The sequence below is a fragment of the Stegostoma tigrinum genome, chromosome 14 (assembly GCF_030684315.1).
Source record: "Stegostoma tigrinum isolate sSteTig4 chromosome 14, sSteTig4.hap1, whole genome shotgun sequence".
Lineage (NCBI taxonomy): Eukaryota > Metazoa > Chordata > Chondrichthyes > Orectolobiformes > Stegostomatidae > Stegostoma > Stegostoma tigrinum.
This window is the reverse complement of record NC_081367.1, coordinates 53,153,262-53,178,704: the sequence shown is the minus strand read 5'-3', so window position 1 is coordinate 53,178,704 and position 25,443 is coordinate 53,153,262. Positions and strand designations below refer to the sequence as shown.

The 25,443-nt window shown below is 41.1% G+C and overlaps 1 protein-coding gene across 1 annotated transcript; it reads right to left on the bottom strand.

Annotated features, from left to right (window-relative positions):
* Positions 1-129: 129 nt before the first annotated feature.
* LOC125457543 (apolipoprotein D-like) lies at positions 130-24,214 on the bottom strand. Its single transcript, XM_059651165.1, has 6 exons — positions 24,096-24,214; positions 22,434-22,573; positions 12,770-12,900; positions 8,799-8,887; positions 4,363-4,392; positions 130-1,319 (listed from the first exon to the last, which is right to left on the bottom strand). The coding sequence occupies exons 1-6, from the start codon at positions 24,202-24,204 to the stop codon at positions 1,093-1,095; spliced, it is 726 nt and encodes a 241-aa protein (XP_059507148.1). The 5' UTR covers positions 24,205-24,214; the 3' UTR covers positions 130-1,092.
* Between the last annotated feature and the right edge of the window lie 1,229 nt (positions 24,215-25,443).

Here is a 25,443-nt window from a genome sequence, read left to right as displayed (position 1 = left end):
TCGATGGGGGACAGGTTTTTAGTGAGTTAGGAGGCTGCATGAAACATGTCATGAGACTTCTAATCCTTATATAATAATGTTCTATGGGCTTCGGTTAGAATTCTACATCAAATGATCAGAAGAAACATATTATTTCAGTTTTTCATTTTTATTGCTGAAAAAAAGCACTTAGTATAACAGATTTAATGATACTATTGTAGTGCACAAAGCCAAATAACTCTGTCAATCCCAAACTAATCTAAGTTCTAAGTATTGCATATTATTTGATTGAATAACATAAGAACAGCAAAGAAACAGTTAGGAGGTCAAACCAAGAGTGACAATAAAGGCATTGAGCTAGAAATCATATACTTTTTCTTACTTATTGCCAGTCAGTGATTTTTCTGACTAATAAAATTACTGGGAGTAGGAAATATGGATTGAAATTTCACAAGCAGAAAACCCAGGCCAATGTGTACAAAACTGGACCCCAAGGGGAGACCTCTTTTATGTTCCTTAGCACTAATTAGTCAGTCTTTCTATTTAAGCCAAATGTTTGTAGCATGAAGTGTGATACCAATTGTCTTAATTTTAAGTTGCATTTTTGATTGTCTAGTGATGGCCCAGTCAAAATTTCACCATTGATTTGAACTTCAGTGGGGGTAGATATTAGCAATTGAAGGTGCTTGTTCAAACTCCTGCACTTTTGATATAGATAATTTAACTCACAGTCCATCACAGCAAATCCAGCAGGTATTGTTTAATTTCAGTTGTACTAACTCCAGTGCAAATTGCAATGGAGTAAACTAAAAATAGGTGCATTTTGATGCAGATTAAAATGATTTGTATGTATTCTGATCATCCCTTGTATGCAACAAAAACAAAGTTGCTGGAAAAGCTCAACAGATCTGGCAGCATTTGTAAAGGGGAAAACAGAGTTAACGTTTTGGGTCCGGTGACCCAAACTAAGTTGTGAGGAACGGTCACCGGACCGGAAACGTGAACTCTGTTTTTCCCTTCACAGATACTGCCAAACCTGCTGATCTTTTCCAGCAACTTTGCCTTTGTTCCTGATTTACGGCATTTGCAGTTCTTTCGGTTTTTGTTTAGCTCTTATATGCAACCTTCTTGATTAATTTTCACAAAATCTTCAGTATTAATGTGATATTTATCCAGGGTATCATGCAGGTATTTTGTGGTATTTGCTGACAGCTGTCGTTCTCTTGAAAGAATCCAGGCATACGGGGTGTGTGCTATGCCAAGGAAAGAAACACAGGAGAATACCAGCGAGTAACTTGTATAGTCAGTGTCTACCACCCAGTAATAAAAAATGACACTGTCTGCAATAAAAGGAAAAGAGGACAGAGCATTAATCTATGATGAAACAAGCAGATAATTTTTTTTTGATTCACTAGTTAATCAAATTAAGCGCGGTATTTGGAAACAAAATTGAGACAAACTAGAACACAGCATTTCCAACAGTGACACACGAGAAATATCTCCACTTGCTGATTGTGGACTATCTCAGTGCTGTCAGACTGCTGACAGAGATCTTAGCACTGTCACATTGCCTCTGGTAAGCTGGCACGGCAGCTTTGACCTGACAGAACTTAGGGTGAATGATATCCCAGGAGATCTTCAGATATCCTCTAAATCACCCAGTCCTCACCTTAAACATATGTTCTCTCATCTTAGACACGTGTGTCAAGGCAAAAAGATTCTCATGATCTACTTTGTCTTTACCTCTCATAATTTTGTGTTCTTCAATCAAATCAGCCCCTTGGCCTCTTCTGCTCCAAGGAAAAAGATCCAGCCTATCCCATCTCTATTCATAACTGAGATTTTCCATTGCAGGCAGCATCCTGGTGAACCTCCTCTGCATTCTCTCCAGTGGAGTCATATCCTGCCAATAGTATAGCAACAGTACTGTACACAGTATTCCATCTGTGGTCTACCCAATGTTTTATGAAGTTGGAACAAGTATTCCTTGCTCCTGTGTTATACATCCCTACTCATGAAGTCAATCAACCCATATACCTTCATCAACACTCTGTCACTCTTGCTGGTACCTTCAGCAGTCCATGACTTGTACACCAAGGGCCCTTTGTTCTTCAGTACTGCTGAAGGACCTACCAGTCATTGTGCCTATAATTTCCTTGCTAGACTCCCCAAAATGCATCACCTCATGCTTATCAGAATTAAAATTCATCTGATTGCTCTGCCAAGTACCAACAGATCAATATCAGACTACAGCCTGAAACCATCCTGCTCATGATCAACAAAACAAATTTGTGTCATCTGCAAACTTACCAATCATACTTTCTACATGCACAACAACGGTGATAATGTAAATAGCCAACAGTGAGGGTCGCAGCAACAATCCCTGTGTTACCACCATTGGTCACAGGCTTTCAGTCACAAAAACAACCTTCCACCATTATCCTACACCTCCTATTTGTAAGCCAGTTTTGGAGCCAGTTTGACATATTGCCTCAGATCCAATGGGCTCTCGTCTTTTGGACTAGCCTTCCATATGGGACCTTGTCAAAGGCCTTACATAAACCACATCAACTACACTACCCACATCAATATAGATACCATTACAAAAAAATACAGTTTGACAGACAGGATCTCAATTAGTGAATAAATTAAAAACAAATGTGGCATGAAAGAATAATTAACTAGTTTGCCTGTGTTCTAAACTTAATTCTTACTGCAGTATATGCAAATAGCTAGCTTGCCTGGATGAAGAACATTTGAAAGACCACCTGAATTTCACTGTTGGTACTGAAATTAGTTCAAAACTAGCAAGTAAAACATGTTCAACTGGCAAGAACATACCACCTAACACAGACAAGAGTGTTCATTCTCCCGTCCCAGTGGGGAGCTGTACTGCCATAGTATTCTAATCAAAGATTCAGAGCCACAATGTTGAAAAACTACTTCTGTTCATGCTGATTATTTGCAACATCCATTGAGCACAGACCTACACCGATACCTTCACAATACCAAATAAAATCTCAATCCAATGTCACAAATCAATCAGAGGCAAAATAAGTCAATGCTGGAGTTCACAGTCCTTGGAGATTTCTAAGAATCAATAGTCTGAGTCCTGCTGTACACTTACCAGATATTCACAACACTGATGTGAAGGGGAATAACATTGTCTTCTGTTTGAGAAGACAGTGCTGACTGGTTGACAAGTAGACATTGCCATCAAGATGCACCAACCAATGCTCTCTTTTCACACAACATACAATGTTGCTCCCCTTCAAAACGATATTCTTGTGAATGTCCAGATGAGTGCGCAATAAAAGGTTTTGACAAATGTGTCTTTTTTCAGCAATATTCTAAATCTGTATTGCCACATGACTATTCAAGACTGTCATGAACCTTTATTCACACGTTAAAGCATGAAAAAATCCTCCCCCATGCCTCTGGTTTTATGCACTGCTTCATCTCATGATGTCAGTGATCCTGCACACTATACCTGTAATAATCCTTAATGGCTGTTGTTACACAAGTAATGTTCCATTGCTGGGAATGGCACAGAATATATTTCATGTTGGTTATTAATTAACAGCAGAGATTTTTCAGGATATTTATTTTATCAGTAAAGGTCCCAGTATCAATTTGTGTGATTGGAAATTTTTTGTGGAAAATATTTACTTGCTTCAGCCCCAACAAATCATGACGACAAACTCAAAAATTAACAAAATTTTTAATCACAGCCAATGTAATGAGAAACTATTAACAGGAGTTACTAGAAAAACGTAGTCAGTAATCAAAACACTGAACATTATACTACTTGAACAAATACATATCTCCAAATAAAAATTCACCCCATAGATTCACGTATATGTGTGTGTGTGTATTTATAGACAGTCAGTCAATGTGGCATTTTATAAATTCCTACTTTAAAATAAAACCAGTCTGACTCCAAACTAAAACGCAAACGGATTCTAAGCAAGGTACACACCTAACAGGCATTGTCTGACCTAAAATGTCACCTCTTCTTTACACTGATAAAACCTTTAGTTCTCTCAGGACCAAGACTCAAAAAGAATTCAGGGACTTACGTATATATGTTAATCAATTAAAACCTTCTAACTGATTAAAGGGTTAACAGCATCTTGGGTTTGTTTAGTACATTCTCATCCATGGTGTGAACCTTTGATCTATTACTTATACATTCTGTGTCTGATATTACCTCTCTCGCTAACACCTGAAGAAGGACTGAGGCTCCGAAAGCTAGTGTTTTCAAATAAACCTGTTGGACTATAACCTGGTGTTGCGTGATTTCTGACCATTCCCGAATACGATCGGATTTTGTTTATTACTGTGTAACATGCTTATCGAGGAGTTGTACTTTTTAATACGTACCATCTAAAGGCTCATACCCCATTTGTTCATCTGTTGAGTCAAGAAAATAAAAATTAATCACAAGCCACAAACTGAGGATTGATTTTCAAAGAAGAACAAAATGGAAGTTTGCACTTTACTGCTGAAAAATCCCTCACAATAAACAACCAACAATAAGCAATATTTATCCATTGCTTTTAACAGAGTAAAGTGACCCCAAAGTGAATTAAAGGAAGAAAAGATTAAAGAGTCATAAAGTCACTAGTAATGCAGGAAGCGGCTATTTAGAACTTCGAGTCCATGCTAATTGTCCTTAAGCAAAATCCCGGGTCTTGATTCAATTCCTGTATCTTTACAAGTTTAGTTCCATTGAATACCAATTCAATTTCCTTCTTGAAATCATTGATTGTTCCCATTGCACCATCTTCACAGGTAGTGAATTCCAGGCCTGTACAATTCACTGCATACAAATGTTCTTTCTTATATTTCCTCACATCTCTTGAACAGATGTCAATCTGTGTCACCTGGTACTACTTAGAAACAGGTTGTCCATAAGACAATAAGACATAGGAGTGGAAGTAAGGCCATTCGGCCCATCAAGTCTACTCCGCCATTTAACCATGGCTGATGGGCATTTCAACTCCACTTCCCTGCTCTCTCCCCGTAGCCCTTGATTTTTGTCTGTCATAGGCTTGTACATTTCTAATAAATCTTCCCACAATTTCCTTTGTCCAAAGAGAACAATACCAGATTTTCCAACCTAACCTTGTAAGAAAATTCCTTTATGTCTGGAACTATTGGGAGTAAATCTCTTCTGTACTCATATCCTCGCTCAGTTGTAAGCTTTGTTATCCATTCCCCGAATATGTCCTGACATTTTTAAAGTTCAATACACTGGAGCCCAGAGCATCACTGCTCCTGTAAACTCTTTACAACTGCGCTGTTAAGTCTGTATTGCCTCTCCCTACTCCCTTTGCCAAAATACATCACCTCACACTTCTCTGGACTGAATTCCATCTGCAACTTGTCCAGCCATTCTGTTAGCCTTATCTATATTCTGTTACAACCACTTTTTGACACCTTCAAATTTCATAGTATCAGCAAATTTTGAAAGTTCCCTCCATTCCAAGATGCAAGTCATTTTTTCACAACAAAGAAAGAGTGGTGGTACTAACACTGGGTCACATGGAACTCATTTTTCTTCCAGTCTGAAAAATGACTATTCGTCACAACTTGTTGCTTCAATGTCTAAGCCAATGTTTTAATCCAACTGGATATTAACCCTTTAATTTCATGAGCCTCAATTTTACTAACCAGCCTTCTATGTGCTATCTTGCCAAAAGCTTTTTAAATGTAAATATGCCTGCTAAAAAAAACTGTAGCCTCGAGGGAATGAAATCCTCTGTGCAAACAAATTGTTTCTGCAGTCAATGATCCTATTTACTGAAAGTAGAAAGCTACAATATTCTGCAAAAGTTTAGGAGGTGGTGTTATAGTAATGTCAATGGTATAGATCCTTTCTCCGTGGAGAAAAGTTCAAATTCTACCATTATAGCTGATAGGATCTAAACTCAATGAGTAAGTCTGAAATATGAAGCAAATGAACCACACCCCCTCCCTCCAACTATTTAGTTTACAGCCTGAATTTTGTGCTTCGTCGGGACTCTGGCCGCAGCATGATTCAGGTCGAGCCCATCCCCTTGGAACAGCTCCCTCTTACCCCTGTACAGGTGCCAATGTCCAATGAATTTGAATCTATTTCTCTTACACCAATTTTTGATCCATGCATTTACCTTTTTAATCTTATCGACCCTGTGCCAATTAGCTCAAGGCGACTCTTGCCTTGTATAGTTTTAGCAAGACCTCCATATTTGTATTCTCCATTCCCCTTGAAATAAAGGCCAGTATACCACTTGCTTTTCCTATTACTGTTGAAATTGCATCCTAGCTTTGAGATATATGCATGAGGACTCTGAAATCCTTCTCTGCTATTACTGTCTGCAGCCTTTCCCCATTTAAATAATATTCAGCTTTTGTCTTCTTCCTGCCAAAGTGCATGTCATACTTTCAGAATTTATTTTCCATCTGTCGAGTTTCTGTCCACTCACTTTAGCACTCTATATACTCCTTGTGTCATCCTCACTATTTATAGTGCATTTGTTTATTTGTCACCTGCAAATTTGGCAACAGCACATATCATCCAAGTCATCAGTACATATTAATAATGTAGCGCTCCACTCATTACAGTTGTCATTCTGAAAATGTCCCCTTTATCCCAACACTCTGACTTATATTAGCTAGTTAATCCTCTATCCATGATAATATTCTACCCTCGAGGCTCTTATATTATGAACCTGTCTTGTATGCGGGGCTATACTAAATGCCTTTACAGAAATCCAAATATATTACAACTAATGCTTCCCCGTTAAGAATCCTCCTTGTTAATTTAATCCCTTAGTATATTTTCCTCATGATTGACTTTTTTTTTGCTTGATTATTTAGTAGTTAGTATTTTTGGAATGTTATTGCAGTCAGTTTGGATATAATGCGATAGTTCTGTTCTTGAGCGATCTCGCGTGATAAGAAAATCATGCAGGAGCCACGCCATTTAAACTATTGGAGCCGGAATCACATTATGGTCAATACAGGCAAGAAAAGTTCACATTCTACAAATATTGGTATAAATTCTTCAACTGCATTAAAGCCACTCGTGTCGAGGAAACACGTTATATCAGAACTGACTGTACTGCATTCTATTGCGAAGACTGACGGAAAATATTTCTTCTGCCACTCCCTGCGTCCCTTTGTTATTTCTCAGCCTTGTTCTCTGAGGGATGTGTGTTCATGTTGTCGTGTCTTCTTTTTCATATGTAAAAATCAATTTTTACTGTCCATTTTTACATTCTTTGCTAGTTTGCTCTCATTGTTTATTTTCTGTTCCTTCTTGTTTGCGGTTATCTTACTTGGCTTTTAAAACTTGCCAATTCCTCTGGTTTGTCATTAATCTTTGCCAGATTGCACATTTTTACTTCCAACGTACTACTATCCTTAACTTCCTTGTTCAACATAGCTGGTTTCAACATTTACTACCATCTTTCTTCCTGACTAGGAAATATCTTTATGATGAATCTGAATGTTTTTCTGAAATGTCTGTCAGTGTTCCTCAACCATCTTACCTGCTGAACTATTTTGCCAGTCCACTGCAAACAACTCTGCCCTCATCCCTATGTAATTATCTTCATTTACATTTAGCACTGTTGGTTCTGAACCTGGTTTCTCACTCTCAAACAGAATGTTAAGTTCTACCATGTTGTGGTTACTGTTCCCTGGTCAATCTTTTAATATGGGATCCATGATTCCTGGTTAGATACACATCATAATGTTTTGGGAAACTGCTCCAAAAACAGTCTATTAATTATTCACTGTGGCTACCTTCACCAATTACAATTTCCAAATATACATGAAGATTAAAGTCATCCAGGATCAAAGTACTACCTTCCTTACATGCCCTCATATTCTTATTTTTTTCGCTGCTTATATTGATGATAGCAACATTTAAGAGGCATTTGGACAGGCACATGAAAAGGCAGGGAATAAAGGGATGTGGACCATATGCAGGCAGATGGGATTCGTTTAGAATGCCATCATAGTCAGCACAGAAAAAGTGGGCCAAAGGGCCTGTTCCTTTGCTCTATTGTTCTATGTTCTACCAGTCACTATTAAGTGGCCTTTAATCTATTCCCATCAATACCACCTTCCTCTTGTTATTTTCTACCACCACCCGTATGGATTCTACATCATCCAATGCCAGGCCATTTCTTGCTCTCATACTTGTTTCAGCTTGCACTGACAAAGCTTCCTCTTTCTAATCATGTCTTCATAACTTGTATAAAATCATCCTCATCAACCCCTATTGTGCTGTTAATTCATTTATTTTCTTATCAGTACTGTATAAACTTAAGCAAACAGCCATTAATTTCGATTTTTTGCCAATTTTCCCCCTTTGCTCTTATTTGCTTGTTTGTTCTGCCCATTCCTATGCCACTCAGTATAAAAATAGTTGCCTGCAATGCTGTCATATACTTTTGCTTTGTAAGTGAACATATCTTCTCACCTGAGCCCTTCCCCCTCTGATAAATTAAAAACCCTCCAAACACACAACTTCTACCAATTAGAAGGAGAAGGGCAGCAGATACATGGGAATACCATTGTTGCAATTTCAGCTTCAGGACACACACCATCCCACCTTGGAACAATATCAAAATTCCCTCACTGCCACTGTGTCAAAACCCTGGAACTCCTCTCCTCACAGCTCAGTGGGTCTATCTACAGTGAATCGATCTACACCCCATGGCTCATTCAAGAAGGCAGTTTACTACCTCATTTACTAGACCAAATAGAGGTGGGCAATAAATGCTAAATAAACCCCTGAAAGATAAATAATAAAAAGAAGTTACCAAGTCTGTAGGTAAGTTTTGCTTGATCTTTGTTTGCCTTTGGAGGTGGTATTAATTCTGCACTGAGTACAACCACTTCATCATTCTCTCTGCAAAAAACAGACAAGCTTTATATATATAAAGACAAATAGTGTACTTCCACTTAGTCATGAGTTCATCCGAGGTAAACAAATAGTATTGATAGGACAGATTCACATCTTCAAGGCAGATTTCTAGTGGGATGGATCTCCAATATGCCCCTTCATAACAGCCACAACATACATCACAAAGGCTTGATGTAAACAGGGACTGGATACTGATTCAACATGGTTGGAGGCTAAGGATTAAAAGGGGTTTCTCCATATTATGGGGAGGAAATTTGATGCCAGGTTTGAAAGACAAGTAGAAAAATAACTCTTTTATGGAACTTTTTAAATATCCACTTAGTGATCTCAACAGAGGATATTTGTTATTTGGGGAAGACATTGCTAAATCCAATAATAAACTATGAAAAAATTCAGGTGGATGAGTTAAATAGAGCAAGCGAAATGTGAGAAGAGAGCACAGCTTAATTAAGATACAAGAAGAAAGAGAAACTGCAAGCGCAAACACCAGAGCACTTATGTTAAATTAGACGAGTTTGTGGAAAACTGAGAGGTTAGTGCACAGTACCATTAAGCAATCGAGAGAATTACAAGCCACTTAAGTTTAAAATTTGTGGGAGCAAAACCAACCCTTCAGAATATTTAAGCGTGGGTGAAATTACCACATGTCCATATAAAGAATCAATTGTTAGAAGTTGCTAGTGAACAGGAAATCAAATAGGGATGATTATTCAAGAAAAGACCCTATGAAATTTTAACAGTAGCAGGTCTTTCAGCTCCTCATGTCCACCCAGTATTTCAACAATATTTAATAATAATACTGTTATTCCTGAGGGTTCAGTTCCAGATCATGTATGCACAATGTAAATGAGGACTTGTTTTGAAAACAGGACATAAAAAGTTAATGGACTAAAATGTGGCAAAAAAGAATTCAATGATCCTGGGTTTGAGGCAATGAATGTGAGGAAATTAAGTAATGCATAACTGATCAGAAGTAACCGAATGCTGCAGAAGAGGAATTGGACTGCGAAATGCAGGTTCACACAACATCAAAGGGAGAAACGTCGATTATTAAACGTGTTGGTTAGCTGGACAGATTGTTTGCAATACAGAGTGATGCCAAAAGCATAGGTTCAATTCCTGTGTTAGCTGAGGTCATTGTGACAGTCTTGACTTCGTAATCTTGCTCCTACTTGTCGCATGATGAACATCAGGTTAAATCCTGAACCAATTGTCTGTCTCTAATGAAAGAGCTGCCCTTTGGGTTGATAAGATAATGTTGACTTTATAGCAAATAGACATCTAGCTTCTGTCTCATGATGCCTTTATTATTAAAGCCAAGGGGTCATGATAAGTTTAAATTTAAAAAATTATTCCCACAAACCATGATATATTGTTGGATTTAATGATAGGAAGAACATCAGTCCTCTTCGATAGGTTAACTATGATGCTGCCTGATATATGGCAATACAGAAATAAAGAAAGGTTTGATACACAGGGCCTTCTTCAGAACAATGCACTTCACAGAAAAATAGGCAAGGTATGTTTTAAAAATGGAGGCGTTGGGACAGAGTAAATGGAGACAGACCATTTCTAGTGTTGATGATCATGAACAATGAGCAAGATTCCAAGAGAAACCATCAAATGTCAAACGAAGAAAGCTGAAACATTAACACACGTTATTGTGTGGCTGTGGAATCACTTCCAGGTTTGAAGTTAAGAGAATACTCGGGATTACATTTGATAAATAAACTAAAACAGTTAAATAAGTGGGTAAACATGATTAGAACCTTTTGCTCAGATGGAGGGTGAACATCAAAGTGACCAGGTTAGGCTGAAAAGTCTGATTCCATTTGTAACTTCTGTGAATTTCCAAATGGGACTCCAGCTTATTTTCCTGGGTTCATTTCATATGAGGGAAACCACTCCATCTGAGGAAATGTGAGCAGTGCTGCAGTGAAGGTTTCACAACAAACCAGGGGTGGTAGGAAAGTGGTGTCCCCTGAAGATCAGAACAGATTGTTCCACTACAGGTCTCAATAGAGACCGAGATCTTCAGCTGCAAGGTCTAGGCCTGACAGAGAAGCAGAGGTGGCCAATGCAAATCTCTTTTCCTCCTTTCAAGGAGTCCAGGGCATTTACTTTATTTTCCAGTCTGTTCTGTGATCTTTCGCTTGGCAGTCCGAAGATCCAAGGTGGACATGAGGGAAGTCTGGGGTGGGGGGGGGGGGGGGAGTCCCTCCCTCTCCACAATTTGGATTGTGACAGGCAAAGGAGGAGTCTCCAATGGCAGCTCCAACGACATTTACCCGAATCAGGAATGTCACCTTTGAACAATCAATTTTGATTCAATAACAAGATTTTTGATTATCTGGCGAGTCAAGGATTACGGCTTGCAAACAGGAAAGTGGAGCTGAGGCTACAATGAGATGAGTCATGATCTTATTGAATAATGAAGCAGGACTGAAGGTGCAGATGGCCTACTCTTGATACTATTCCTATATGTGTATCTAAGTTCTGGAAACCATTGGCTGAATTCTCAAAAACAAATAAGCTGGAGTCATTTCAGAGGCTAGAGTAGCAAAGAAATATGAAATATTGGGGGAGAAGATGGTTTACGACTCAATAACGCGACACCTGCATCCCTGGTCACAAACAAGCTTAATGTGAGACTGTTGCCCCTTGGTGCTTGGGGCAAAACCCATTTGCAAAAACTTAATTGGTGGGCATATGCTAGGGAGGAAAAGGAGGGGAATGGGGATGGAAGATCCTGTTTTCAATTTGGGATGATGCCCGTATGAGCACAGGGTATCCCCTAAGCTCATCATTTACCAGTGTGAGTGAAAGTGTAGTCTGCCCACACTCGCCCAACTTCCTCTGCCAAACACCTTGTGCTATGGGTAGTGTAACATTCCAGCCAACTGGCTTGCAGTAAACTCATTTACTCTAAAAATATTTTCCTTTGGCCCATGCCTAATTCTATTGGCATTTTAAAATCAGCTTTGCAACATCATGATACATTTGAAGCATTCACAGATTGGTAGCAGTCTTTATTTGCAAATGTTAACATTCTAGTCATTTAAGTCTTTTAATGAGGCTGCAGCCTCCATTTACACTCATGTTCTTTTTAATCACAGGGTTTCCAAGGCCACACGTAACCGTGAAATGTCAAAAAAGAAAGGCTTGCTCAGTCCATGTGGCAGGTGCTTTGGCAATATTGCTAGCAGGCAAGCTGGAGTGTCCCATAATCAGTCTGTCTTCCATATCACCTCCAGAAGCCCTCAAACATCATCTGCTCCCCTAGACCTGCATTCACCTGAGTGCCTTCATTGGTACTCCCAAACTACTATTGGATCCATCATAACATTACTCTCTCCACAATCAAGACCCCTGTGACATCTTTCACACCCTTCACTGAAAGATGTCCTGCCTGTCAATCAGATGACTTATGGGTGGGAACTGCAGAGACTCTACACCCATGTCAGCTTTCAACAACAGTTTAGAAAGATGGCTGAAAGAAATGAAAGTAAATGGGAATTAACTTGGCTGCATGTGTGGAGAGTTAACTCCCTCACAGATTGATTTGACCGGACAACTTCTTCCTTGTTGCAACATAATGCAATTAAAGTAATTTCTGTTCCTGAATAAGAGTTTATTTATGTAACTGCTTCTCATCATTGGATACATGAAAATGTTTAATTAACTAATTGGCCCTTCGGACCATTGGTCCAACTTTGTGGTGCTGTCCTTTTATTTGGAGTATAATCGTAGTTGAATATCAATGAGGAGGTCGTGGCAATCATTTTGGTATCTCGCATGTACACAGACAGAATGCACACAAACCTGCATACGTACATACACACTCATTCCATTTACGGTAGAACTTACTTAATCATCCAAGTGAGAAGTTCATATGTCTCTCTAAACCCATTGAAAGTTTTAGATATTGTTTCAGAAATACATCTGCGTTCTGTAGTGACATTGTAAAGTCGTTCGATTTCATACCATGTTCCCACATACTGTTAAATAAGAACAAATAGATTAGCTTATTAATTGGGTGTGTGTATAATTCATAGAACATAGAACATAGAACATTACAGCACAGTACAGGCCCATCGGCCCTCGACGTTGTGCCGACCTGTCATACCCATCTAACCTACACTATTCCATGTACGTCCATATGCTTATCCAATGACGACTTAAATGTACCTAAAGTTGGCGAATCTACTACCGTTGGAGGCAAAGCATTCCATTCCCTTACTACTCTCTGAGTAAAGAAACTACCTCTGACATCTGTCCTATGTCTTTCACCCCTCAATTTAAAGCTATGTCCCCTCGTGCTCGCCGTCACTATCCTAGGAAAAAGGCTATCCCTATCCACCCTATCTAACCCTCTGATTATTTTATATGTTTCAAATTCATTGAGGCTCAAATATAGTAGATGGGAATTTAATCATGACTTGCAACACAACAAGTCAAAATATCTTCACAAGATCACCACGAAGTTAAACACTCCTCTGGTGATATGTGGCATCATTCTGTAAACATGATTCTCCATGCACCAGTGACCAAATCTAGATTCCTCAGAGAAAACACAGTGTGGATCTGAAGGAACACAGCAGGCCAAGCAGCATCAGAGGAGCAGGAAAATTGATGTTTTGAATTTGGACCCTCAAATTTCCTTCTTCTCTGATGCTGCTGGTCTGTTGTGTTCTTCCAGCTCCACACTGTGTTATCTCGAGCTTCAGCATCTGCAATTCTTGCTACCTCCTCAGACTTACCAGTTCTTTTTGAAGATAAAGACACACTTAGTCCTTCTAATATTTCTCCTGAATGGCAGTGGCAAAGCATTATAAGCAGAAAAGTGCAAGTAGATTTTGATTTCATTTATTTATTGTCGCATGTATTTTGTTACAAAATACAGTGAAAAGTGTTTTAGGTATAGCCACTCTCTAGTACTATCGTAAAACACAGAAATATAAACAAAAACATGGAATATAATTGCAGAAAAATAAAGAAATAGAGAAAAAAGTTCAACTTTACGGTCTTTCTTGTTAAGTGCTCCCTCATGGCTGGCTCATCCAGGAGATTAAAATTCATGGGATCCACAGTGACTTGGCTGCATTTACTCAGAATTGCTTGCCAATAGAAGACAGAGGGTTGTTGAGGAAGGGTGTTTTTCAAGCTGGAGGTCCATAATTAGTCATGTTCCGCTGGGATCCGTACTGGGATCTCTGCTGTTTGTGATATATATAAATGACTTGGATGAAAATGTCCATGGGTGAGTTAGTAAGTTTGCAGACAGTACAAACATCGGTGGAGTTGTGGACAGTTTAGAAAGTTGTCAAAGGATACAATGGGACATAGATCAGTTGCAGACATGGGTGGGGAAATGGTAGATTGAGTTTAATCCAGGTAAGTGTGACGTGCTGCGTTTTGGGAGATCAGATGTTAAGGAAAAGTATTCAGTTAAAGGCAGGATTCTGAATGGCATTGATGTACAGAAGGAACTTTGGGTTCAAGTCATAGCTCCCTGAAAATGGCCATGCAAGTAGATAGGGTGATAAAGAAGGCGTATCGCTTGCTTGCCTTTATTGTTTCGGGAATTGCGCGCAAAAGTCAGGATGTCATGTTGCAGCTTTATAAGATTTTAGTTCGGCCATACTTAGAGTATTGTGTTCAATTCTGGTCGCTGCATGATAGTAAGGATGTGGCAGTTTTGGAGTGGGTGCAGAAAAGATTTACCAAGACGCTGCTTGGACTGGGGGTATGAGCTATCAGTAGAGACTAGAAAAACTCAAGTTGTTTTTTTCTTGAGCATGGAAGAGGTGAAGAGACTTGATAAAAGTCTATAAAATTATGAGATGCATAGATAGAGGTGATATTTGGAACCTTTTCCCAGAGTTGAAATGTCTAATACGAGGGGGTATGCATTTGAGTTGACAGCGTGGAAAGTTCAAAGGAGATATGAGGGTTATGAGTTCTACAGAGAAAGTGACAGGATTCTGGAACACACTGCCAGGGCTAGTGGTGGAGGCAGATACTATAAGGCAATTTTAGGGATTTTTCAATAAGCACAAGAATATGCAAGGAATGGAGGCATATGAACCAAGGGCAGGCAGAGGCGATTAGTTTCATTTGGCATCATGTTCAGCACAACATTGTGGGCCATAGGGCCCATTCCTGTGCTGTACAGCTCTATGTTCTCAGTTCGATTATGGGGTTGGGACAAAAGACAGGAATCCTTCATTAACATGAAAATATCAAGGAGAAAATTAACATCATTTAGGGGTTCACTAGCTTCCATTTCTGTGGGATGTCAATTACTAATCAGAGAAAATTAAAATGGAAATGCTGAAATACACAGCATTACATCCGAAAGAGAGTAGGCAGTTTATGTTTTAGGTGATGATAATTTGTTGAATTGTCAGAGAGAGACAGAGGCACCTTTATATGAACAAATCAAAATGAGGAACAGTACAGAAAACAGTAGATCTAAAATACAGGAACTTTTACTGATGTAGCAGTTCTTATAAACAAACTGTTATTGGATTAAAGAGCATGCTAAAAGATTTTAAAATCATGCAACTTTTTAATGTATGAAGTTGTAAAAATGCATTCAAAATCAAAGATAAATGAAACAGTTGCCATTCAGGAAAATGTCATTGGATATTATTAGGTTGACATGATAAAAGGCCAGGAAAGAGGGGAACCAAACAAGCAAAGGAGAGAAGGAGACCTGGAGACAGACTGCAGCACATAAAAAGCAGGATAGGTGAGTCTGGATAAGTCATATTCTCTCTCCACAAATGCTGCCAGACCTGTTGAGTTTCTCCAATACTTTCTGGTTTTATTTTGTATCTTCAGCATTACCGCACTTTGCTTTTAATGGGATAGAGGAGGACCTGGACCCAGCTCAGGCCAGTCCAGACTAATCTGTCTTCCACTGAGTTAACCAGCCATACCCTGATCAAAAAAAGACAGTTGAGCCTCGAACACTGTCCTGAGGAACACTTGCAGAGATGTTGTAGAGCTGAGATGACTAACATCCAGCCATTTTTTACTTGCCAGGTATGACTCCAACCAGTGGAGAGTTTTCCCCCTGATTCCTATGAACTTCCAGTTTTGCTAGGCTCCTTGCTAGGGATCCTTGCTCTGATGCAGCCTTGGTACCACAGACTGTCATTCTCACCTCATTAGAATATTAGTTATTTGGCTTTTACTGGCACAGACCCAAAGGGCTGAAGTGTCCTTTCCTGTACTGTAGACTTCTATGGCTCTTATGAATGAATTGAGGCATTTCTTGGAAGTGGAACAAATTTGTAGCTGCCTTTGCGTTAGCATCACATTTGTTTTATCAACGGAGAATGATTAAACAAAAAGGTTTAGTCCATTCTTTTATTTTAAAAATAAGTGTATTTCAAACATTATCTTCCAAAATAGAAGTAGGAGTTGATCATTCAACCCATTGAATCTGCTCCCTCATTCAACATAATAATGGCTCATCAAATTCTTTCCATAAATGTTTTCCCTTACCATCCCCAAGACCCTGTAAACACTTTCAGCAATCTATCAATCTTTACTTTAAACATCGTGAAAGACAATGCCTTCAATCAGCCTTCTTGGACAGAGAATTCTGATGATTCACAAACCTCAAGATAAAAATATTTCTCCTCAGTTTGGTCCTAAGTTTGGTCCCCCTTAATTTGAAACATTTCCCTCTGGTTCTAAATTCCTATATCCATCCTCCGCCAACATACATATTTGGAGATACTTCTTGCCCACATCTCCCTGACTTACACTATCCCCTTAAGTTTTTTTGCAGGTTTTAATAAGATCGCCTCGCAATCTGTGAAATTCTTGAGAAAACAGACCCTGTTTCCCCAGTCTCTCTTCATTGTACAATTCCACCATCCTAGGAAAACGTCCAGTGAACCTGCATAGAAACATAGAAAATAGGAGCAGGAGAAGCCCATTCAGCCCTTTGAGCTGACTCTGCCTCTCAATATGCTCATGGCTCATCATACCTGTTCCCCGCAATACCTGTTGATTCCTTTGGCCTTAAGAACGTCTTCTTGAAAACATTCAATGCTTTCGCCTCAGCATTTTTCTGTGGCAGAGAATTCCACTCTCTGGATGAAGAAACTTCACCTCATCTCAGTCTTACATGACAAATGCTGTATCCTGAGACTGTAACCCCTGGTTTTGGACTCCCCAGTTATCAGGAACATCTTTGCTGCATTTAACCTATCTAATCCTGTTGGAATTTTATACATCTCAATGAGATTCCCCCTTAATGGTCTAACTCCCTTCAATATATTCCTCACTGATCCGATGTGTCTTTATATATCAGTCCTGCCATCCTAGGAATTGGTCTAGTCAACTTTTGTTGCAGTCCCTCCGTAGCTAGGGCATCCTTCCTCAGATAAGGAGACCAAAACTGCCCACAATACTCCTGGAGCAGTCTAACCAAGACCCTGTAGAACTGCAGCAAGACATCCCTGCTTCTGTACCCGATTCCTCTTAGCTATGAGGGCCAACATATCATTTGCTTTCTTCATGAGCTACTGGTGTACAAGAACATTCAGGCCTAATTGCATCTCCCTCTTTCCCAAACTACCCTTCAGATAATAACCTGCCTTCCTGTTTTTACTTATGTTTATCCACACTGTACTTCATCTGCCATTCATTTGTCCACTCACTCAACTTGTCCAAATCACACTGCAGCATCTCTGCATCCTCCTTACATTTCATCCTCCCATCCAGCTTTGTGTTATCTGCCAACTTGAAAATATTACATTTAGCTCACACATCTGAATTGTTAGTCCAAGCACTGATCCCTGTGGTATGACATAAGTCACTGGCTGCTACTTAGAAAAATATCACCTATTCCCACTCTTTGTTTCCTGTTTACCAACCATCTCTCTCTGTACACAACTCACAAGCCCATATGTTTTAATTTTACATGCTAATGTCTCATGTGGGACCTTATCAAATGCCTTCTGAAAGTCCAAGAAAACCATAAAGACTGGTTTCCCTTTATCAACTCTACCAGTAACATTCATGAGCAATTCCAATTGATTTGTCAAGCATGATTTCCCGTTTGTAAATCCATGCTGACGCTGTCTAATCCTGTCACTGTTTTCCAAGTGCTTTGCTATTAAAATGAGAAGGGTATTGGTACACGGATGCCACCTTGTGTGATCCCAATTTGCACTGAGTTGGGCCATAGTGGATATCTTGGTTTGGATGAGGACATGCATGTCTTTAAACAGCACATGGAAAATGGTGACAAATTTCTACAGGCAGCCAACTTTCAGGAGGATTCTCCATAATCCTGCCTGGTGATGGAGACAAAGTCTTTGTGAGGCCAAAGAATGCCATGTACAGAGGCTGTTGCTGCTGTCTATGTTTTTCTTGGACTTGTCTTGCTGCGAAATTCATATCCTTTATGCATCTTGATGGATGGAATCCACATGTAACTCTGGGAAAGGCTCTTAGTTGATTATCCTCTATCAATGCCACATTTAATCTTGGCTTCTTTCATGAAGATGCTCAGAATTACCACATCAAAGAGATTCTTTAGCATTCTCTCCTCCCTCTTGTATATCAGCAGGAATTTCGTCTGTGCCTGTAGCCATCTTTTCTCTCGGTTGTCAGATGGTCTTTTCAATGTCATTCGGGCTGAGGTGGTAGCAGGTAACATGCTGTGGGATGTGGTCAACTGTGCTTACTTCCAGGACTGAATCTCAGTTAAGCGGAGCCTCAAAGTGCTCCCTCCAATGAACACTGACTGTCTCTCTATCCTTTATGAGTGTGACTCAGTCCTTAGGTCCCAGTGGGTATGTCTGTCTTAGGATAGATTTGACTGAGCTTAAGGAAGAATGCATAGTGTGGCTCTCAGAGCCCTTTAAATCCAAAATCAGTTCTTTACATCATTGACTTTTCTTTTAGACCTTGGCTTTCATTTGTCTGAAGGCCTGATTTCATTCCTCATGTTCTGGTGATGCGTCACTTACGATCATTTTGTGCATGTGAATTAGTAGCTTCTAGATCTCCTCATGGTTCTTGTTAGTAGCTTCAATGTTTCCTGATAGAGAAACCTAGAGTCTCCTGGCAAGTCCTCTTTCTGACGAACGCTACTGGTATACAAGGATGTTCAGGCCTAATTGCATCTCCCTCTTTCCCATTCTATCCTTCAGATAATAATCCGAGCACTGTGGTTCCTGTTAACTGAGCATTGTCAAGTTGACAGTGAGATACTACCAGAGTAACTCTTTCTTTGCTGAGATCTTGAGTCCATTGACATTGAATTTCCTGAGGTAGTGCCCTGTTGCCTATGTTGTTTTGGGACCAGGCTTATGAAGATGCTAGCCCAGATTTACTGATGATTGCTCCAGCATTCATACTGTGGTCGATGTGGACACCCTTGTCCCTCACGTGGACAATGATGAAGTCAGACAGTTGCCAGTGTCTGGACTGCAGGTATTGCCATGAGGTGCCAAGTGTTTGTTTCTCTGATGAAATAGGACTTTTGTTATGACCAGGCCCTGTTCCAGGCATTTTGTCAGGAGGATCAGGCCTTTCCAGAGGTTTGTAGCTGTCCCAGCTCTGATACTGAAATCACGTTGGAGAATCACTGTCTCTTTTTGGGACACAGGAACTCCAACTGATCATAGTTGCACACTGACTGATTAGCACATGGACTTGGGAGAGTAAAGTCTTTGTCCAATGAGATGGATAAACTGAGATGATGCATACACACACACACACACACACACACACACACACACACACAATATTGCTCTGACATCCCTTCCGTGGAGCATGCAGTCCTACTTTCTTGTTGGTATGCGTCAACAGAAATAACTCAAGAATAGGTACGACCTCATCTGGTGTCACCTCCGCCGAGGCCTCAGCTGATACCAGCTCTTTATCCTGGTGGCCCAACCCAGCTGACCCACTCTCTGTCCAGATAGCCTCTCCCTGAAGTTCTCCTCTATCTCTGTGACCTTGTTCTCCAAGTCCAATTAGAGACTGAAGAGAAGGTTGAATTGTGTTCAGTACTGTAGTACACCCACAAAACTAAATTCCCCCAAAATAGATTCCCCACAACTAAGTCTTTCTAAATAAAACCCCAACAATAACATTCTATAAATAAGATCATTCAATCAATACCTATAAAATAATTCCCTGAATAAAATACACAACAAATTAATTTCTCTATATAAAAACCATACAATAAACTCGCCACAAACAAAGACCCCCAAGTAGCTCTCTCTGAATGAATCATAAGGTCAGAAGTGTGGATGTTTGCCTTTGATTGTGAAACATTCAGCACTATTTGTGACTTCTGAGATATTGAAACAGTCCACGTCCAAATGCAACAAGATCCAGTCAACAGAGATAATGGGAACTGCAGAGGCTGGAGAATGCAAGATAACAAAGTGTGGAGCTTGGATGAACACAGCAGGCCAAGCAGCATCTCAGGAGCACAAAAGCTGATGTTTCGGGCGTAGACCCTTCATCAGAGACGGGGATGGGGAGAGGGTTCTGGAATAAATAGGGAGAGAGGGGAAGGCGGACCGAAGATGGAGAAAAGTAGATAGGTGGAGAGGAGAGTAGAGGTGGGGAGGTAGGGAGGGGATAGGTCAGTCCAGGGAAGCCGGACAGGTCAAGGAGGTGGGATGAGGTTAGTAGGTAGGAAATGGAGGTGCGGCTTGAGATGGGAGGAAGGGATGGGTGAGAGGAAGAACAGGTTAGGGAAGCAGAGACAGGCTGGGCTGGTTTTGGGATGCAGTGGGGGGAGGGGATAAGCTGGGCTGGTTTTGTGATGCGGTGGGGGAGGGGAAGAACTGGGCTGGTTTTGGGATGCAGTGGGGGAGGGGGAGATTTTGAAGCTTGTGAAGTCTACAATGATACCATTGGGTTGCAGGGTTCCCAAGCGGAATATGAGTTGCTGTTCCTGCAACATGTCATCTGAGGAATGGGAGGGGGTCCTGACATGTCCATCATGGGCCTCCTGCAGTGCCACAATGATGCCACCCGAAGGTTGCAGGAATAGCAACTCACATTCCGCTAGGGAACCCTGCAGCCCAATGGTATCAATGTGGACTTCACAAGCTTCAAAATCTCCCCTTCCCGCCCTGCATCCCAAAACCAGCCCAAGTTCTTCCCGTCCCCCCACCGCATCACAAAACCAGCCCAGCCTGTCTCCGCTTCCCTAACCTGTTCTTCCTCTCACCCATCCCTTCCTCCAACCTCAAGCCGCACCTCCATTTCCTACCTACCACCTCATCCCACCTCCTTGACCTGTCCGTCTTCCCTGGACTGACCTATCCCCTCCCTACCTCCCCACCTATACTCTCCTCTCCACCTATCTTCTTTTCTCTCCACCTTCGGTCCACCTCCCCCTCTCTCCCTATTTATTCCAGTTCCCTCTCCCCATCCCCCTCTCTGATGAAGGGTCTAGGCCCGAAACGTCAGCTTTTGTGCTCCTGAGATGCTGCTTGGCCTGCTGTGTTCATCCAGCCTCACATTTTGTTATCAAGGTCCAGTCAACATCCTGGTCTATCTTTACTGTGCCTGCTCCATTGCAATCATATCCCTCCTACAATGTGCATTCCAGAACTGCACACACTACTCTACCTGTGGCTGAACCAACACTTTATACAGTTTCAACATTAAACAGTGTGTACTGCTGGAACCCATAAGACACCATTAAATATTAATACTAGTTTCCAAATGTTTGGAAAGGTGTTTCTAAGTTAAATCCTTAAATGATAATTTAAATTGTTCACTATTTACCAAAGCAATAAAAGGAATTTCCCTTACTTGTAGCTAACCCTATATTAGAACTCAACTATGAGCGACATTCCCACTAAAATGCTGGTGCATATTGAAAAGATTCCCTTTTTAGGTTACAATTTCTAAGAACATGTTTGTTCAGCAGAATTGTATCCATTAAAATGATTTGCATGAATGAATGTATTTCCTCTGCTGAGGCTATTTATCTCAGTGGACATTACAGTGAAATAAATTAATAAATTAGCAGCAAAACTTTCAGCAATTATATCAGCACAGACATAGATTTAATGAAAGATTAGAAAGTACCAGTTGAGGCAAAGAGGTAATATTTTGGATCAATGTTCATCCTTCATTAGAAATTTCAGAAGGATCAACATTGACCTGAGGGTTTTACTCTGCTTTTCTTCACAGATGCTACTTAACCTGCTGAGTATTTCCAGAATTTCTTGCTTTAATTATTACTGGATTCAGTGGCAACTTCCCACACGCTCCAAGAAAGGACCAATACGAACGTACTTTAAGCCCTGTTTGTGCCGAATGAGAAACCGTATCAGTTGGGATATTAGAACATACACAGATTTTGCTGAAAATCTCTGTGGCTAAAGTTGAGCAGATGGTGTGAAAATCCACTGCACTGTCCAATCACTTCTAGAAAGCATACTTTATTGATCCTGTAGCATCTGCAAAAATTACTTCTTTACACAGAATGGAATTGCCAGGCAACTAAACAGTTCACAGAACAAACCTGATCGAGACTAAAATTCTTTTGCAGTTCCACATGTTCACATCTACCCCATTTGATTGCTTGAACTCTTTTGGCTAAACAAATGGAAGTGATCATCAGCGACAGTACCAGCCCCCGCATGGTAGCAGCTTGAGAGGAATCTGAAACACAAAGATTTCTGAGCCACATACACTCAAAAATTTTTAAAAACTCACAAAAGCAGAGGTCGGTCATTTAATTTTACGGAGGCAACCGTGTTATCTGCACATTCTCGATCGAGCGTGTTAGCTCAGTCAGTTGGCTGGATCCAGGATAGAGTGATACCAACAGCGTAGGTTCAATTCTCACTGTTGCTGAAGTTACCATGAAGGACTCACCTTCACCACCTCAGCCTTCACCTGTGATGTTGTGACCCTCAGGTTAAAGTACCACTACCAGCCATCTCGTACCGAGAGAGGTGCCGACAAATAGAGTGCATTCCCATTCCCATTCCCGGCACACACCCGAGCTGACTTCCACAATGGCTCGATGTGTTGACCACACAGACAGTTCTCTCACACTGTGTGGAGCTGGGTGAACACAGCAGGTCAAGCAAGAAGGGTCTAGGCCCGAAACGTCAGCTTTTGTGCTCCTGAGATGCTGCTTGGCCTGCTGTGTTCATCCAGCCTCACATTTTATTATCTTGGATTCTCCAGCATCTGCAGTTCCCATTATCTCTCACACTGTGCTTTGTTCATCGCATCCCAAAGAAAATCCCTGCCAAAAGGTAAACTTCTTTCCAGTGAAAAAAGGCCTTTACTCTCTTGGACAGCGTGTCAAAACAAACCGGGTCCGGAGGGAACTCCACTCAGCTCGGGTACAGCTCGGGCCTCCCCCTGTACAAACCAGCTCGATTCGATTCAGCGAGCTACCACCAAACAGCAACCGAACTCGGTCCGTCTCTCTTCATTCAGGAACCTGCTGTAGCCGCTTCAAAGGAGCACGGACCCAATACCATCCCCCCCCCACCCCCCCGCCCCGCTCTCTCCCCCCAGTCTGTCCAAAGCAGAGTTCCTGGTGTCCCAGTCCAGTCCAATGATTGAACCCCCGAACGTCCCCAAATGCATTGATGCTCGCCCAGTTTAGCAGCAATCTCCTGATTGTATTCAAAATGTACCGACCATTGCACAAATGGAGCATCTTTTAGTAGCGACAGGAGCGGTGTTCCCAAAGCTCCTCGTTATTATCACAGAGTTATTCACGTGTAGGAGACGGCTATTCGGGCCATCGCCACCGCACTCCAGTCCAGTTCCATTACCTAATCCTGGCCTGTTATTTACCCCGGACCTAACCCGGCTCTAATAACTAATTGGGCACCTTTATCCAGTCCGGTTCTGGTATCTAGTCCGGTCCTAATCTCCAGTCCGGTCCGAATATACAATCCGGACCTGTTATCCAGACCCGCCCTGTTGTCCAGACCCGTCCTGTTGTCCAGACCCGTCCTGTTGTCCAGACCCGTCCTGCCAATCCTGCCCTAACTCGCTGAGCGAAATAAGAAATTTTCCCTTCACATCGCTTGCTTCGTTGCAGAGCATTTTACTTCGCCTTTCTCCCCTCTAAGATTCTTACAACAACTCTTTTCTCTTTAAGTAACCCCCTCTCCTCCCCCTCCCTTTTCAGGTGATACAATTCCCAGCAGCTTACCCAGAGCAACGTGGAGAGTGAACCGCGCCGAACACCAGAGCCGCTGAGTGCCAGTATCTGCTGAGTAAACGTATAGCCAGTGCTTATATTGCGAGTCCGCGCTAACCATACAACCACGAGATCACTTACCTAACAAGGAGAGTGAGATTCCGAGCCATTTCCCCCGAGGGCAGCTCCGCACTGAATTATAAAGCAGCTAATGGAACCCGATTATCAAATATCCCGTCAGTTCCACTGCCCGTGCGCTCGGTATCATCGTTTTAACGAATCCTGCCAACTATACGAAATACATCTATAGATTGTTTTCTGTTCGCCTTGTTAGCCCAGGTTGCGGTGCGGGGCTGCTAGATCTTTGAAAGGAGTTAAAACCCAAAAGCTATCCCTTTGAAACAAAAATATTATGGAAATTACTGGAAAAGCTCAGCAGGTCTGGCAGCATCTGTGGAGAGAAATATCTATCTCTGACCATTAACTCTGATTTCTCTCCACAGATGCTGCCAGGCCAGCTGAACTTTACCAGTAATCTCTATTTCTGTTTCTGATTTACACCATCCACAGTTCTTTCAATTTATACCTGATTCTGCTCTGTGCCATTGCTAAGAACAAGAAAAGTCAAATCCATTTAGCCACGAAACCAGCTGGATTCCTCCCCAAATTCAACTATTTCATATTTATAAAGTTCTGAATTTCATTTAAACAAAATAAAAATTCTCAGCTCACTTTGAGTAACTCTCAGGATGGTCAGAATTTTGAAATCATTGACTGTCTTTGCGTTTTGCTGGCATGAAGAATATTTCTTGTCCATCTTTAGCAGCCGTGATGAGATGGCAACAAGTGGCCTTTTTGAACCATTGGTGTCCTCTAGTGAAGGTAGTGCTGAAGATTGGCAGTTCTAGGATTATAAGGCAGAGATGATAAAATGGCAGCAACACATTTTCAACTCTGACTGATGTGTGGCTTGGAAAGGAACTTGGAGTTGGTGGTCTTTCTGTTTGCCTGCTTTCACTTGTTCTTCCATGTGATCGAGGTCACAGGCATGGAAGGTGCTGTCAAAGGAGCCTGGGTGTGTTGATGCAGTGCATCTTGTAGATAAAGTGCACTGCTGCCATTGTGCATGAGTGGGGAATGAATGATCAAGGTGGTGGATGTGTGATCAGTTATATGGACTGCTTTTCCTTGGATGGCGTTCACCTACTGGAATATCACTGAAAGTGAACTCATTCTGGTCTGTGGAAAATAGCCCAGCATACTCCTGACTTGAGATCTGCAAATGGTGGATTGGGTTTGTGGAATCAGGATGTAAGTCATTTGCAACAGAGTACGCAGTCTCTCACTTGCTCTTGTAGCC

What these genes read in the sequence shown, in the direction of transcription:
- LOC125457543 (XM_059651165.1), bottom strand. Translation starts at nt 24,204, where the DNA reads ATGGTTAGCGCGGACTCGCAATATAAGCACTGGCTATACGTTTACTCA. An exon ending in CACTCTCCACGTTGCTCTGG is followed by an intron (nt 22,574 to 24,095) that starts GTAAGCTGCTGG and finishes TTTGTGTTTCAG; the next exon opens with ATTCCTCTCAAGCTGCTACC. An exon ending in AGAATTTTAGTCTCGATCAG is followed by an intron (nt 12,901 to 22,433) that starts GTTTGTTCTGTG and finishes CTTATTTAACAG; the next exon opens with TATGTGGGAACATGGTATGA.